Source organism: Apteryx mantelli, chromosome Z (assembly GCF_036417845.1).
Source record: "Apteryx mantelli isolate bAptMan1 chromosome Z, bAptMan1.hap1, whole genome shotgun sequence".
NCBI lineage: Eukaryota > Metazoa > Chordata > Aves > Apterygiformes > Apterygidae > Apteryx > Apteryx mantelli.
The window spans coordinates 83,284,056-83,302,153 of record NC_090020.1 but is presented as its reverse complement, the minus strand read 5'-3'; the positions used below and the strand labels follow the sequence as shown (position 1 = coordinate 83,302,153).

Genomic DNA, 18,098 nt, shown 5'->3' with positions numbered 1-18,098 from the left:
TTCATGCAGCATGATCAAGAAAATCTTACTTTTGATCAAAGCAGGACAAACCTGACTGCAGATGATCAAAGACCTGAGAGTTACAGTAGCTAGTGTACTGGGGAGCCAACTCTGCCTTTCACTCGTGAACTCAGTAAGCTGCTCAGCTATAAGTGAGATTGCAATGGGAGACATGAAGGTTAGACAAGAAGAAAGTCTCAGTCAGAGCTGGAAAATTACAAAGTGAATAGTGTTTCATTTCTGGGCATTCAGTACTGAGGGTCATAAAGAAAGAATCCTCTCCCAGCACTTGCAGCTTGTGTGATGTTAAGATACAGGATTTGATCATGGAAAAATGCTTTAGATTAGAAAATTAGAACTGACCTGAATGGACATGGAGCAGTGAGTTGTGTGTAGTGTCCAGTTCTGTTGGAAAACACAACCCCTGCCTTCTGTGTGTAAATGTGTGGTATGTCCTGATTCAGTTGTAGTTGTGTTCCCTATTATAAAGAATCATGGATTTCTGTGCTGATAGGTTTTCCTGTAGACTTGTGATCTTTGACGAATAAAAGTTATTTAGATTTCAGCAAGGGAAGGGAAGGCAAGGCAGGGACAGGAAATTTTGGGGCTACCGTGTAAACTCTTTGTATTATGGATGTAAAACATGGCTGTCATTCTTGTAAAGCTGAAATGCAGACCTTTTCCATAGCAAAAGGAGTAGCATAGTCAGAAGTGTCAGTTGTCATTAATCAATAGCATAAATCAAAATAAACTGCACTATGCCCTTACTTCCTAGCTGGGTATCAAACAGACTGAGGAAGACTATGGGGAGGACAGCTTCCATTTGTGCTAATTAGGCTTTCTGACACGCTAATGTATCTTCATTCACCAGGAACTACATGGTTTAGAGTGGGAGTTAAAGGCAGAACCAGCACTCAAAACCCAGGGAGTGGGTGAGACTGAGCTTCTGAGAGAGCATGGTGGGCTAGTTTCCAAGTGCAGCAAGGATCTGGGCCCTGCTGAGCGGAGGAGCTGGATTTAAAGGACATCTGAAGTGGCTGAGGGAGGCCCATATTCCTTGCGTCAGAGCCTTGTGCTGTGCGAAACCTGCATCCTGGAAAAACACAATGCGAAACACTTCTGAGGGAAGAGGTTGGCCAGTGCTTCAGGGATCTGCCTCTGCTAATCCACCTCAGTGTCTGAAGCAGGGGGGAAATGTTGTGAAGCAAATAAATGATAGGAATACTTCAGGGAGAAAGAGAGGAAAAATGGATTTTTAAAAATCTGTTAATTAGATGCTGTCTCATGGATTAATGTTATTGTCGTATCATTAATGCTTGCAATCTAACTGCTGCACCATCAGTGCTAAGGAGGCTTAGTGTCTGGCTGGATGCTTCAGACCTGGTCCAGGGCTTGTGAATGACAGTCCAGATGATGGTGATTCAGTGGCTCAGGATGAGTTAGCTTCAGTCAAGTTCACTCTGTGACAAGTAGCTTCTTCTTCCCACTCTGTGCAGACAAAATGACTGCATGGACATGAAGACCAAGTAGAACACCCACCCTGAGAGTCCCCTGGTGTCAGGCAGTGACTGTGGCTCCACAAGGAGCCAAACTGTGAACTCAACACTCCCAGTGAGTCTGCTGGAAACTTTGAAGCTATTTAGGAGATGAGGTACTTCTCGTGAGAGTTAATGACTTGCAGGACAGTGCTTTTCTAAACCGTAGGCTAATGGAATAACTCCGTTTCAAATGCAGTTCTCCTCGTTACCCTTCTGCTCTTCTTCTCTATTTTTGGTTTGTGGATTGGGTAAACAGGCAATGATCAAAGGGAACTTTGGGACTTGGGAAACTTCATATGTGTTTCATAAAATGACATCTTTCTCTCTAGTGCCACTGCTGAGGCCAGCTTTCCCGTATTACAGCATTCCTGCATGATAACATGTGCAGCTTGACATCTGAGCTGCAGTTCTCTAATTTAGCAGCAGACCCAGAAGTCCACAGGAAAGATAAAAATAAATATTAATCTAGATATTTCATTCATTCATCTGTACTCAGGGACATATAGGGTACTGAAATTCAGTGTTACGTGGGAGGCCAGGATGAGGCTAATATACCATTGCTGTCCCCCTTTACCCCAAGAGGTAAGAGTGGTGTGTAACATGCCGAGTGTTGTACAGGGATGTATTCCTGCTTCTAATCATTGCGTATAACATGCGTGTTCAGGGTCCCAGTTTTGTCTTGCTCAAAGCAAAGTAAAGAATGGATACCACAAAACAGAGTAAGAAAAATGAGTATTGTGGAAAGAGAAAATAGTGTGCAGGCTACATACAAATTCTTATGGACATGGCTCCTGCTACTCCTTTAGTGGCTTGTCTATAAAGACTAGCAGTTCTTCAGAATGGATTGAAGTCAGAATCCCCCACAATTTTTGTTATTAACTATAAACATGAACCACTAAGGCAAATAACAATTTTTGCCTACTTAAGGATTATATATTGGGAACTGAACAGAAATAGAGGTCAAACATGGTTTTAAATGCTATTTTAAAATAATATGACATCAAAATATTAAATTTCCAATGATGATTTGAATAAAACCCATATGGGAACCTTGTACTTTTCTTTCTTATTGAAAAGTCAAAGGATAGTTTGTAGATACAGGGTCATGAATTTTGATATTTTAAAGGATCCATTATGATAATTTGGTCTAGCCTCTGTCATTAATACCCCTTCCCCTAGGTCCTCACCTCGTATTTCTTCATTAGGTCCATAACTACTGTGTGGTTATGTGCAGTTCTTAGGTACTGAGTTTAAATCAGACTTCTAATGATGAACGGTGAAGCTGATACAGAGCCTGGTTTAAACCCTTAATCTTCTTCGTCATTTCAACATAATCTCATTGCATTCACCGGACAGCCTGGGCTTCCTTTGATCCATAGCATGAATTGCTACAGTTGTGTTTTATACCCTAGTCTGATGGCTAAGGTGGAGCAGTTTAACCAGAAAAATAAACATCTGTGTCTGTTTTAATTAAGAGTTGCATTGTCATTTGCGATATGCATGAGCATTCAAATCCTTTCTTTCTCAAAACCATCTCAGATTTTTAACAGGCAAACTCCTGTTCCCCTTCCCCTCAAAATGTACGTGGAAAATAAGCCCAGAGAAAATTCAAAGTAGAGCTATGCAACAGGCTCCACAGACAAGATACAACCTCCAGCATTTTGCTTTTATCCTAAGAGCAAAATTTAAGGGAATTTTTATTAAACTTTCAGTGTACACTGAGACACCCAGAGGACGGGAATGGTATTCCTTAAATGATCAGTGCTTTTCCCTGCTTTCAGTGGCAGCTGCTGTGTGCTGACTGCTGGGAAATGTAGCTAGTCCTTGTTGGTGCCTACAAGGGACATGAACTCTTCTGAAAGCATAGCCACTTACAGCCTAAACAAATGGGAATTGAGTTGAATGCTTTCTAATAACTTGTCCATTTTGTTTAAATTAGCTAAATGGAAACTGCTGAGTGCTCTCTCTTGAACATCTTACAATTAGTGTTTGAATTTCTAAAGGGATGGACAAACTGAACATGGGTGGTTGTTCTGTTATCAACAATGATGCCCATGCTTTCCTGTGAAATAATAACCTGCCTTTGGGTCAGACAGCGTAGTCTCAGGTTAGGCAGATCACAGATGACAATTTTAAGCACATTTCCCTTGATGCATAAGATATGTTTTCAAGTCCAGGGCTTATTTATAACCTTTGTTCTTATTCTCCTTCAGGTATTTTGAGTTTTATGAAGGGCCTTTGGAATACAACTCCACAAAATGCCTGGAATTACGGCAAGATATCATTGCAGTGAAGGTTTTGTCTATGTAAGTATGAATGAATGCTTGCCACCTTTCAGGTAGGATGAAAATGATCATTTACAAGGTTGTCAAAGATGCAAGGCTCAAGAGATCCCATGAAAAGGGATCTCATCAAGGATTTCTGAGGTTCTGTTATATGTGAAAGTAGTGACATTTGAATGTGATCTGAGGTCTGTTGGAAATAGTTGGAGGCTTTTCACATATATTGAGGAATTTCCATCAGGCCCAGTGTCACTACCTGGAATTAAATACTGTGTTTGTAATATTGCCTGTTATAGTATATTCCAGGCCCTCTAGTGAGGGTAATTCAATGGTAAGAACAGCCAGACTGGCTCACAGTAGATGTCCATCTAGCCTAATACTCTGTCATTGACAGTGGCCAATAGTGAAGGCTAAGAAATGCAGCAAAATGAGGTTGAATCCTTATAACAAATATTGGCATGGGGACTCTCTGAGCTATAGGTGGTGTCCAGACCACTGTAGTCAGACTCAAGAATGGACCTATTTTCTATGAATTTGTTTAAGTCTTTTCTGAGCACATTTATACTTTTGATGTCCACAATTTCCCGTGCCAATGAGTTGCAGAAGTTAACAACACATCCAGTGAAAAAGTAGGAAACTGTGATTCTGACAAATAATACAATATCTTTATTTTGTCTTCTGTGGTCCTATACGCACATCAGGAAACAAATGCATTGCCTGAGATATAACCATGAAACCACAGAGATGGAATGAGACAGAAAAATAAGGTTGCCCATGGAGTTCAGGCATTCCAGGGTTTAGACAGAACAAAGCAGGATATTTTCATGTTATCCTTTTGCATTTTCTGAATTTAGGTGCTTACAGTATGCTTAATCCCTTACTATGTCTAAAACCAGTGGCTTTCATACTTAGTAATCTTACCTACAATCCACAAGATTTACTAATGCCTGTAAAGTGCATTGAGAATCTCAGCTGAAAGGTGCTATACAAGTGCATAGTCTTAATGAAAAGAGCAATCAAGACAAATACAATTTGTTGCTCCAGGTCTGCATGAATTTTTAGCATGTCTCCCTCACTGACTTTGTGCACAGAAAAATGTAGGTTATGTCCTTGTCTTCTGTTTTTGGTACTGGATGAAGGATACACAAGTAACAACTTCGCACTGCTTGCTGACTTGCATTGCTTAAAAATAAATAGAAGGGGTGAGAATTTGACACTTCTGCCAATGTTCTGCTGAAGATACTGAGTTTTGTATTGCATTTCTGCATACTTATCAGATGGTACAGAGGATTATTCATCTCTCTTCATCTTATCCAATGGCACATAGATGTTAGTGGACTCCCACTCAGTTGGATAGAGTCAGCCTTACTTGTGCAGTTGACACCATTTGATAATGAGCTCTTTTTACTATGCTGGATTCTTCTAATGTGCTTGCAAAATATCTACATTTCCTAAGTCAGCCCTTGCGGTAATGGGCCACAGAAAGTACAATATGACCTAATTCCTTCCTGTGACTTCCACAGCTTGGGAAATCCTAAAGTCTATGCACTCTAAATATATAATTATCTTTAAAATCTTTGCTTTATTTAGACACTCAGAGCCCTCAAACCTGAAAAGAATACATTAAGATCTGTCAGTCTTGAAGAAATCTCAGATTTCAAAATATCCCAGACAGGATATGGCATTGCTCTGTAGCTCTAGACGTTTGCACAGCCTTAGTTATTTCTGTTGTCCACATATGGAAGAGTATGAACTCTAAAGTAGAAGCGGTTTCTTGAGCTTTCTCCACTTCTTTTGTCCAGGAGATTAAGACACTGTCCTTTACTTGCCACATCTTCCGACATGTTTTTCTGGGGCATATTTCCGTGAGGTAACTAACTAGTAAAGAACTTTTCATTGCCTTAAGTACATTTTCTGCAAGTTCCTCCACTTGAAGGCTCTCCCCAGTCCTTCACCCAGAATGAAGCCTGCAATTGGCTGTAATGTTAAACCCATGGCCTACAATGCAATTTAATAAACTGAGTACAGGTCTTTGACTGCAATACATCAGAAAAGTCTGTGAGGAAGAAAGTGAAATAAAAAAAGTAATGGGTTGTAATTGATGATACCAGAAAAAATGTGTTGCCCCATGTCAAACTAGAGGAAGTAGGTGTGTCACTGCTTGATATATCTAAAGGTATATTTATTGAACAGAGGAGGAGGGAGAAATCCTTACGTAAAGAGCTTTCCATGTCCTCTTACCCTCACACGACTGTCACTACATGTGCTATCGCAGTTTGTAAAATGGATTTACCGACACCTCTGTTTTGTAGGATCTCATGGATTAATATACTCCCATCAAAATATGAGGAAAGCCTCCAATAACAGTAGATGGCAAACCATCTAAAGCATCTTCTCTACCAGTACCTCCTCTGCTGGGCCTTCCTGCCAAGTGCAACTTTTCCCCCCAAAGGCACAATAGTTGGCAGACTTGTTAGCTTCCCTGCAGGCTTCTGGCAAAATTTGGTGTGGTAGATGCTTCTTGCTCAATATGTCATCTTTTCTCCTGAAGAAATGGAGTATGGCTATCAAGGAAGAGAAAACTGTTCCAAACAACTGAAGAGCTCCATCAGTACCGGTGTATACTTGGCTCAGAGTTGACATCTCTGAAGAGAAGAAATAAAAAGAATGATGTTGTTTGCACTGGGTGGACAGACTAGTTTCCCCCATGCATGGTCCTCTGGTTGCAGCTGGTGAAGGAGTTGAATGCCTTGTAATAGGGTAAATTTTGATTTTCTTTCTTTTTATCTTTTAGGGTGAAACAAACTGAATTGTTTGACAGGTGGAAGAGCCTACAGATGTGCAAATGGGAGATGAATGTCACAGAAGCTAACTTATTCAAGTAAGAATGGTCCACATTAATGAGACTGAGTAAGAATTACTTTAGTCTGACTTTAGCTCATTATAGAGAGATGAAACCTTCACATGGATAGCAAGAGTAAGCATTATAACACTGCGACTGAAGGAGAACTGTCCATTTGAATAAATATCAACTTTTCTTCCTTTCAACAGCAAGGGTGAAAGAGAATTTTTGGAGCATGTGGGACAGTCGTCCCAGCAAAGGCAAAGAATTTGGTATGGGAAAGGCTTTTCTGGGTATGATTCACACAGAAGTGAGGCTGGAGCCAAAAGTTAATGTTTACACCTCATGCATTTACCCACGGCCCTAACTCTGGTGGTGTAAAATGGTAATATCATTGGTGACACTGAAAATTTGGCCTACAAAATCCTCAAACTGGATTTTTTCTGTACTGTATAAGTTTCTGCACAGCGTACTGACAGACCTTGTTTTTCAGTTCTTCCTTTTTTTTAATGGCTTCTCAGTGATTACTCCTTGACTATCTTCAGATGCTTCTTCTAGTCTTCAGACACCTTTGCAGTTTGTTTCTGTAATACTTTATCTTCCTTTGTATGACCTGCTCTTTGCTGAAGGTCTTCTATGGTCACTTTAAGGTGCAGCTAATAAAATTAGTCTTGTGAGGCAATAGTAGAATGAAGCCAAAACAATATTTCAGTGTTGTATGTTAGTATATTCAGGGGCCTTATTTGAGTACGTACAGTGAAAACAGATTATTTCAGAGTAATTGGAATATGGACTGGCAAGTCTCTAAGTCACTGGCATGATTCAGAGCTGCTGTTTAGAATAAGACCCTACAACTTTCTCCCTTATTCTCTTGTATGATTCCAGAAACTAGATATCATGAGTTAATGAGAGAATGTGAGAATGGATGTGCTGATTTAGTCCTTAGCATCTTTAGAAGTAACTGTTAGTCCCAGGTAGAAGTCTCATACCAGGTTTCATAGCATGAACTCCACATGTGGGATTTCTTTGGTATATTTTTTCTGAAAAATATTTGATGGGAAACTACCAGAGTCCATTCTGCAAGACAAGAGCTGATCAGAATTAGAGCTTGCTATCATGGCCAAGGCTTAAAGACTGCTTGGAGCGAGAGGACTGGGTCTTAATGACTGTGTACAGAGTGCAATGAGCACGCTGAAGTATGGAGGTCAGCCTGGAGGTAGGAGTGATAAGAAATGATTATCTTAGACCACCTGGAGGACTACTGCTCTCTCTTAGGCCACCAACACTGACCACCAACACCAGCCCTTTAAGCAAAGCACCCCACTCCATCCTACTGAGGGTAATGAGAGAAAGAAGAGATGAAATACCCCTGTCACTGGCTATACCAGCCTGACTGATCTGTCACTGCCTAAGAAGCTCCCACCAGCATCTAGATATAACCAATCCTTCATTAGCTGGTTCTATGAAAAATAATCACATGAATCAAGAAAACAAGGAAGTTCAGAGTCTGTTTCATTTTTGTCTTATGGGACAGAAACATCAGTGTGTAAATGATGTTTGGGGAAACTGTACTCCCTTAAAAGCAGACAGAAGTCTCCAAGTTTGGAGTTAGACTAGTAGGTGCTGGAAAGTTAAAAGGCCAGCTCTGGGCCTCATGTGAGATGGGGGGAAGCCAGGAAAGTTAAAAGGCAGCTACGTAGAGCAGCAGGGGGGGATGAAGCATGAAAATCACACTAGCTTTTGTAACTTTAGAGAAAAGAAAACAATTTCTTGCACAATCTTCTTTCATGAGAGATCAGACATTCACATTAAGGAATGTGCCTCTGGAAAATTAGTTGGATGTTAGATTAAAGCACAGCACCTCTTGCAATTCCTTAGCGCAGAACTAATGAAGAAGAGTGTTTTCATATCTCAGACTTCACAGTGCAATTCCATTATTTGCTCGTAGTTATTTATTTAGTTAGTTAGTTGAAATTATTCATCAGTTCATTCAATATCAGTTGCTGCCTTGATCTTATCATCATATTGTGTCATTCTCCATGAGTCAAGTATATAATGGTAGTTGGGCATCACTGAAATGTTTGTATAATTCTGTGTTTCCTTTCTGATGCTTGTAATAAAATCCATAAAAAGCACTGGCTTATTTTTCCAACTCGTAACAAGGCTACATACTCTAGAGGCAAGGTATTTAATCTAGGATATTTGAGAGCCATTTGGCTTTGTCTTCATGTTCATGCTACAACATGTATTTTTCATTAAAGATATAAAATGCATTGACTCAGAAACAAACTGGCAATGGAGTAAGACTGGGATTAAGTTAGGGCTTTCAGTTCCAGCAATAATAGTAGAAAGGCATTCATGGAAAGATGGGAGCCAAAAAATGGACCCCTAATTGGCAAGCTGTTCTTCCTGTTTAAGTTTCATATAAATCTTATGGTGAAGAGATCGGAGCTGAATGGGTTTTCTCTCATCCCATGAACCCCATTTTTGAGATTTCAAAACTGTTTGTGTTTCCATTGAAATACCTGCCATTTTGTCTTATTGAAAATGAAAATCTGGACTATTTGTCTGAGATTTTGGAGTTGTAGCCCTGTCCAGTCTCTTTGACACCAGTCTGGCTGGGCTGTATCATCTCCCTGATGGGGATATGCAAGCTCAAGGGCAAAACCAAGGTCTTTAAAAGTCTTTTGTAATCAAGGTGTGCCATGCTGCACTTAGTCTGGTAAGTGGGTAGTGTCTTTAGGTATTGCTGTGCTTAAGTCCCTGCCCTACCAGGCTTCTAGATCCCCAAATGAATACTTTAACCACAGGTTTCCTGCCCAGTGTCTAGTGAATGATGTATAGAAAGTGCAAGACCTCTAAAGCAGAGAGGACCTAATTCATTAGGATGGTTTCCGCAGGATATGGAAGAAGCTCAACTTTGGGGACTGGAGCAGAGCAGAGTTTGCACATGCATTTCCTGCAGCCTAGAGCAGTGCCAGTTACAGAGGTCTCATCTCTTCTGGCTTACCACCATTTTACCTCTTGCACAATTAAAAAGAAGTTTTGACAAAAAATACCTTGTCAGCTGCAGTTCAGAGGTATTTTCAGTACTAATTGCAACTCCTAAAACATGTTATCAGCTCCTTTTATTCATCTCTTTTTCATTTTACAGGTCTACTTTGTCAAGATGTTGCAATGCCCCTGCCTTTCTGTTCACCACCCAGAAAAATACTCCCTTGGGGACTAAACTGAAGTATGAAGTGGACACTAGTGGAATCTTCCATATCAACCAAGAAATCTTCAAAATGTTTCCAAAGGTGCTTCATGCCTGTATCTATTTGCAGAATCAGCTTCACTCTACTTGCTGCATTAGATAAAGTCCTATAGCCAAGCATTTAGCAATTCACTGTTTCACATTTCTGCAAGCATTATTGCTTATCCTGTGAATATGTTTATTTCCCATGTGATATTCCAACTGATTATCCTACTTTCTAGCGGTCATCTGCTCTAATATGATCTTGTATGCATTTCTCTGGAGAATATTATTGACCAAACAGCAAAGTGGCTAATGAAATAACTGAAGAAATATGGATAAAAAGGCACTTACTGACCAGAGCTTGTTCAGGTCTCATCTACATACATTAAGTTCAACATTTAGGACTGTCCTTTTTTGGCATGACCATTTTATAATTCATATTCACCGTGACTGACTATTTTTATCCTTATTTCCATTTGCAGCTTCTCTGTGAACAGGCTGCAGAAATCTTAAATATATTCATCATAAAGGTTATTCAAAACATTTTCAGCAAATAATCCTTGACCTGATGGACATTCAAAGGGTAAATGTTGCAGGCAGTGGGCAATTCCCATTACACTCTCTGATTTATGTGCAGAAATGGGCTTATATGGCTACTGATTTATCATGAGCCACACTTCGTGAATTTAAAATGGAATATTTGGGGGGATAACTGAAATTCATCCCTTTCCGAAAGCCAGGAAAATATCCAGGTTAGGTACTTAGATTTCTGTCATTAACATTGCCCTTCAGAGTCTTCCATCTTTTAATGCATTTGTCTTCTGAGCACGACTGAGAGGTAGGGCAGTGCTGTTATCTAAATGTGCACATGAGCAACTGGAGCAGAGCAAGGGAAAGGCTCAGATCCAGAAAAGCACTTTGGCGCCTGGAGACATGCAAAGAATGAATACATCTAAGCCCAAGAGAGTTCTCAAAACCCTGCCTAATTGCACAGGCGCATGAAAGACTAAGGGTGCCTATGCTTTTGCTGGGAGTGTCACAGAAGTGCTGTTGTGCTTAACCAGATATGCCTTGAGGATGCTTTGCAGCATCTATCCAAGCCTAAGCGCCTTTGGGATTCACTGGGCAGCAGTTATGTGGCCAAAGCCACCTTCTGCCTAGCCGGAGCTGGGCTGCTGCACAGCAGACATTGGAGACACGGGGCTGAGAGCGAGCGAGCAAGACTGTAAGGGCAAGAGCCTTGTGCTGAGCGTGGGGACCTGGTTTCTGATCCCCCTGTCAGGGGTGCCTAGGCATTTCGTACTAAGGAACCACTGGATAAAGCACAGACAAGGCTATAATGCCTCTCTGTTGGAGAGCTGCTGCTTTTCTCAGATAGGCATAATTGCATGCCCTCTTGCCTAAAGTCTTCTGAATGCTATGGAAGGATTCTGGGAAAAATCACCTAGAAAAGTCATGCCACGATTGCATCTCCCTGTAGTCTGCAGTATGAAATTACTGATAAAATATGTATGTACCGAAAGGAGTGCTCTCATGCTTATATAAGCACATCTCTACATATTCATAAGATGTAGCTCTGCTCAGTTTTGCGTCATAACCCTCTCACTGTAATGGCCCAGTTCTGTTCTCAAAGATGTGATTATAGCTCTGTCTGGCTTCATCAGCAACTGCACACGTGCATTTGAAGACAGAATTTTGCCCCACAGATTACGGAAGGATTCATCCTCTCTGAGCCTGAAAAGGTGCCTGACCAAAGGCTCTAGGCTCTGCTAGTAGTACAAGTGCTAATTAATAATCATTAATGCTGGTAGCACAATTTGTGAGGAATGTGTAGCAAGCACTAGAACTTGAGCTAGGTTCTGATAAATATCTGTAATATTCTGTCTGGTTTAGAGAGATCCCTTGGGTTCTGGAAGCTGCTCGGGGACAGTGTGCAGACTTCTCAAAAGCAGGACATCAGCCTGAGGAGTGAGCAGCTTGCAGGCAGCTCAGAAGGCTGCAGCTGGGGTACACTAATTTTATGGTTTATGCCCCCATGTGGAAATCAGAAGGAAAGGCAAGCCTCTAAAATTGCTTCTTCTGTTATTAAGTCAGACAAAAACAGGTCATTGTCTTTTTCTTTCTGAATTAGTTGCCCATAGCATCTCTGATTGCAAAGAAAATAATCCCATCAGTTCATGTGCACTGTGGGAGTACTACATGCCAGAACCAGTGTCAGCTTCCTATGATTATTGCATCTGCAGGCTTTTTATCCAAAATGCAGCAGCACCAAAAAAAAAAAAAAAAAAAGGAAAAAAACAAAGACTTCTTGCCTCCATGTTTCAGGAGACTGACTGTTTCCTTGCTGTCATGTTGCAGGATATGCCGTACCACCGCTCCCAGTTTAAGAAATGTGCAGTGGTGGGGAACGGAGGAATTTTGAAGAACAGCAGATGTGGCCGGGAGATTGACAGTGCAGACTTCGTGTTTCGGTAATCACCACAGCACCATTTCTTTCACCTATTTTAATAACAAATAAAGGATTGCAAAGCTATTCTCTCTCACACTGAAACATGGGATTTGCCAAACTGGCCAAATCAATAGTCTGCTTCTTGAGCAAAATGACACGTTTCAAAAAAAAATCACCCCACTGTATAATATGTATTCAAAAATGACACTTTGGGGGCTTATTTGTCCCTAACTCTGCCTGGTTAATCATTGACTTATGTCGCAAAATTTAATGCCCTTATTCAGCCTGTCCTGTTATTCAGGTTGTGGACATTAGCCACGGGAGCAGCACCATGTGAACATGGCTATATTTTCCCAGGGCTCTTTTCTCCTCTTTTGTGTGGTATGCAGCTTGGCCAGAGCTTAATAACTTGGTTCTGGCGCAGCACACATGCCTTGGACCTGTATTTCTGAAATGGTGCTGTCACTTTGGTTGCATAGCACAAATCCCAGATTATTTATTAAATCAGACTCAGCACTGTCCCTTTCTGTATCTGGCAGCATAAACCCAGGGTCAGGAGAACAGTAGCTCCATGGAAAAAGCTGGAAGGTCGAAGAAGGTGTCTCTATGTTACACTTTCCAAGTCCAGTAAGGTTGATTAGCTCAGATAAGAAAAAAAGTGGCTGCAGAGGGCCAGCTCAGTACTGCCATTGCGGGTTACACTAATCAGTCCGGTAGACTCCAGGGTGTTCAGAGACACCCAAGTGACTTCGAAGATTGGGTGTCTTTCTGCAGCTCTTCCCACCATATCTGGTATTATCCAGGTTTTGTGTTGTCTGGGATGTCCCACTTGTGTCGCCAGATTATGGAGTTTTATCATCCTTAATATATATAGGAAGGATGTTATTATAATTCATATGCATGTCTAATCCCTCTCTGAAACCTGTTAAGCTCTTTGCCTGGGTCATGGCATATGACAGCTAGCTCACAGGTTCAGGATGTATTTTGTAAAAAATGAAAAACCTTTTACTTCTGCTGGCCCATTTTCTGACCTTAGGTACACTGCTGTAAGTCTAGAGTAACTGTGCATAGATCAATGAATTTCTCTGGTTTCATACTAGAAAAATTAGGTCAGATTTTGGCTCATTGCTTTCTTAATTTAATTTGGCATCAGATGAGAAATAAGAATATTTTATAGGTCCTACCTTCACTATTAATATTTTCAGAGCCTTTGTGTTTGCCTCTGGGGCCCTCTTTATAGAAAGCTAGCGTCCTAATTTTAATCTGTAGCGCAGTCCAGGCTTGACATAATTTACTTCAGTTTAAAAGCCTAGTATAAACTATATACATTAAATAATTACAGTAGATTCCCTTCTACTATGCTGGATCATAACTATCGGTGTGGTTGAAATGAAAGGTATGTTTTGTCACACATGGAGGTGACAAACTGTTGGGAAGCACCATCTTAGTTGCCAACAAAATGACTCTTTATCATACTTCAAAAACAGTCTATGGAGCACAGCTAAATTCATTGCTACTTTCAGGATGCTTGTGTAAGCCTTTTAATATTGGCAGGAGGCTGGTGGTTAGTAGGATGCAACCAAGATTTTTCTGTAAAACAAATTCGGATAGCAATTAATTATATTACAATAGAATATATAAAATGCATACACATAAATAACATTTACTAGTTGTTATTGTCTATCTCCATCTACTGGCCAGAGTGGAGATTTATGATGAAACATTGGGTACATTTGGAGGCACAACTGCTCCCTTTGCATGGATGAATTTTTTTAAGTTCTAAGACAAAAATACAGTTTATGCAGATTGTATAATTTTTATAATAAATTATCACTTTCAATGAATTTACCGTTTCTTAATCCTGTCATGAGTTGAGTGTTTAACCAATATTGATGCTGAATATTTGAAAACCTTTTTTGAATGTAATCTTATGAATGCAATGCCTGGTGCTAGGTGTAACTGAGGACCTTGAAAGGACATTGCATGAACTAGCAGAGAAAAGTGCTGGAAATAACTTTGCCCTTGAGAAGGACAAGGTGATTTAAAAAAAATTCTCTGACCTAATAAAGAGGGACTCTCTGGGAGGTAGATGTGAATCTCCTGAGTCTGAGAAGGATGTTGAAGGATTTTTTGCCTTCCTCTGCTCCCCCACTCCCCTCCTCCTAGTGATGGAAGAATTGTATTTTAAGGGCTGGGAGCCAAACTGTAATATTTTGAAAACACTGAGCATCGCTTACTCTAAGTGTCTTCATAGTTCTCTAGTGTCCGTCCCTGATGAAAAGTATTGAGGTGTTTGGGAGTTAGGCATGGTAGTATTTTTGAGATGGATGATGCGGGTGTCTAAGCAATGATGGCTTTTATTGTGGCTTGTAGGAGCACTTCAAAAGGTTTTGAAAATTTCAGCTGAAATCTAACACCAGTTTGAACTGAGTGGAAGACCAGCAGCAAGGCCACTTGTGTTGCTGCTCCTTGTTCTTCCACTGATTGTGCATGCTGAAGATTTTTTTCTAATCCGTGTTTCCTATGGAAGTGGAGCTTGTGTGATAGCTTGTGTGTGTGTTTGTGTGTTTCGATTGCTTCAGCATCTCTTTAGGGATGCTCTAAATTTTGTAAGATGATGCATCTGGGCCAGTGGGTGAGCGGAGGCTGGGCAAGGTCAGGGTTTGCAAACGTTCACAAGTTTGCTCCTAACAACATTGACATCCTTTGGCGAAGCTGTACAGTCAGAATTGCAGCTTTCATACTGTGCTGGGAGATACTTATAAGGGGAAAAGGAGGGAAGCAGATTGTTTTAGTTTAATTAGGGAATTGGACTGGTTTAGTTCTTGTGGAGCATTTCCCATCAATTCACTAGGTTGAGGAAGTCTTTGATTTCAGAGGTTGATTGTCCTTGCGGTTTCTTCCAAACTTTACTGGTAGTAAATTGCCAAACTAAATAGTTGAATTGCTCTTAGGGAAGCAAAATGAGTGAGTATTGGCTATATCTGCAAAAGGGGTCAGCTTTGACAGGCTCAGGGAAGAACGGTGGTCTTCTTACAGCCCCTAAGAACGTGTTACTTTAATACACAGTTTGGGCAGCAATGTGTTTTGCTACAATTATAAATCTGCAAACTGTTTCTAGCTTGAAAGAAATGCTTAAATCAAATCTACTTTCCAGTCCTGAAAAGGTGCAAGGATTTGTTTAACTTTCTCAATAATTTCTTTCCTTTATAGGTGCAATTTGCCTCCTATATCTGAGAAATACATTACGGACGTGGGGGTAAAGACGGATGTGGTGACTGTCAATCCCAGTATAATTACTGAAAGGTCATTTCTCTCTGTTTCTTGTGTTTTCATCTCTTACTGCTTTTCCAAATCTACCTTTCACTAAATTCTAACTCTTACAGAGAAGGTTTTTTCAATATTACTTAAAACTGAAACTGTTAATCATATGTTTCTTTCTGAATTGAAGTTATTCGGTATAAGGAATCAGTAACAACCTATAGAAATGCCTTAATCACTTAGACCTGTACATCGATAATGGAAAGTGGGAAGCTGATGAGCTGAAGTCATACTAGCAGAGCCATCCTTCCCCTGGAAGTCCTGTGTTGTCATGCCTGCAAGCCGCATGCAAATATCTCGCATGTGTTAGCTTGAAAGCAACTGGATGCCACCCTAAATGCTTGAATAAAGTAACACACGTGGTTGTATGTTTTTAAAAAATATCAGTTAACCTTTGTAGCTAGGATTGACAGAGTGATTTTCATTTAAAAATGTTTAATACCATTTTATTTTCTGGGTGGGTACAAGACCTGGAGGCTCCAGGCTGTTGCAGGTTGAGCATTGTGGCCCCAAGGCACCAGACGGGCTAAGCTGATGGCTATGTCCCAGAGCAGGCAAAACCAGATACTAAAACTAGATGGATCCTTGTGCCTTCCTGTGTGCCTAAAGCTAACCAGTGAGCATTTGGGGTCCTGGGGCTAACTAATTTCTGCTGACCTTTCTTGCCAGGGGAGTGTGTTTTCTTGAGCAAAGGGAAGTGATTTGCTTGCGTGACAGTTTTGTTTTAAATTCTACAGTTGGACATGTTACAGATGGTTTTGCTTCGGCTACATTTTTATATAGTCCTGCACTGTGAAGTGCACAATAAAGCTGATCAAACCTTGGAAAATTTACATACTTTTGATAATTAAATGAGAGATGAAAAAGGGCCAGAAATGTCTACAAAGTTTGTCCAGTGTTCAATGAGTGTACTGCAAAAAGAGGGGAGAATGTGTTTTTTCTCCCCCTGCATTTTTGCCCTACATTTCATGCTGATGCTTTCTTTTAACTACAGATCTAAGTATATTCCTGTTCTTAACTGAAACATCATTTCAATTACCTCCGCATCAGAAATGTTTCGGTACAAATCCAATGGAAGTTTCTTGTCTGTTGGGTCAAAAGTGAAGTTCATGCTGGTCTGATCCTTCCTTGCATCCTTTTCCTTTTAGATTCCATAAGCTGGAGAAGTGGAGGAAACCTTTCTATGACGTGCTCCAGGTCTATGAAAATGCTTCTGTGTTGCTGCCAGCTTTCTACAACACTCGCAACACAGATGTCTCGATCCGGGTCAAATACGTCCTGGATGATTTTGAATCTCAGCAAGCTGTTTACTACTTTCATCCCCAGTATCTCATCAATGTCTCGCGCTACTGGCTCGGTCTAGGGGTGCGGGCCAAGCGGATTAGCACGGGACTGATCCTGGTGACTGCTGCTCTGGAGCTCTGTGAAGAGGTCCACCTTTTTGGTTTTTGGGCCTTCCCTATGAACCCCTCAGGGATTTTTATAACTCACCACTACTATGACAATGTCAAACCTCGCCCTGGTTTTCATGCGATGCCCTCAGAAATCTTCAACTTTCTCCACATGCACAGCAAGGGGATCCTGCGGGTTCATACGGGGACCTGTAGTTGCTGTTGACAAGGACAGTTCTTCCTCTGACACAGAAGTGCAAAGGGAACTCAATGCCTGTGTACGGTGTAAGAGGTTTTATTACACCCTGAAATTATGCAATAATTGTTTGATATAAATTTCCTCAAGGCATTGCATCCCATAGGATCTAGGATACCAGCATCTTTCCTGCTAGCAGAGTAAGGGTCCGTAACAGTGTGGGTAAAGCATAACTCCTCTGTCCCAGGATATGCATTGCCCTGGAAAGCAAGTCAGATAAGAAGCACATTTCCAATAGGTTTAGCGATATACAGAGCACATTAATATAGCTATCCTTTCACTTTGAGGAAAAGCACCAAACTTTTGAGAAGAATCAGTGGTGGAGAATGTTAGCGTAGACTATTTGACTTTACAAAGGTTTCTGAATTGAATACCTTGGGGCACTGCTAGATTTTATTGAAAGTACTGTTCTCTGGCATTTGGGTTTTTTGAAAATATTCTTTAGCATTATAGTTCTAATGGCAAGTGTATAACTTGAGGTCTGTATTCTGTAATTTCACAAAGTATTGGTGAAAAATTGCACTTAGATGTGATAGGAATAAACTAGATCACTTTATGAAATTTTTCAGCAGAGGTAGGAGAGAATGTTATACTCCCATTCCCAGCAAAAGGTGACTGTGTTGATCATGGTGTGTAATTGTTTTAGAGCTTCTTCTTTTTTATTTCTTCCTGTGTCTCATAGTTCTGGTCTCCTCTGCTGATGCTGTTTTCTTTCTTATAGTCTGTAATACTTTTCTTCTAGCTAACACACGAGCAATGTGTGTGCTTTCTCCTGCAGTGA

At 40.6% G+C, this 18,098-nt stretch overlaps 1 protein-coding gene across 1 annotated transcript in view; it reads left to right on the top strand.

Moving 5' to 3' along the window:
- Positions 1–17,361, top strand: part of ST8SIA5 (ST8 alpha-N-acetyl-neuraminide alpha-2,8-sialyltransferase 5) — a 40,254-nt gene extending 22,893 nt beyond the window's left edge. Inside the window, exons 3-8 of the mRNA XM_013955543.2 lie at positions 3,752–3,844; positions 6,615–6,701; positions 9,817–9,961; positions 12,259–12,371; positions 15,563–15,655; positions 16,819–17,361. Coding sequence (XP_013810997.1) covers positions 3,752–3,844; positions 6,615–6,701; positions 9,817–9,961; positions 12,259–12,371; positions 15,563–15,655; positions 16,819–17,287 — 1,000 coding nt within the window. The 3' untranslated portion in view covers positions 17,288–17,361. The remainder of the gene's footprint in view (positions 1–3,751; positions 3,845–6,614; positions 6,702–9,816; positions 9,962–12,258; positions 12,372–15,562; positions 15,656–16,818) is intronic.
- Positions 17,362–18,098: the final 737 nt, after the last annotated feature.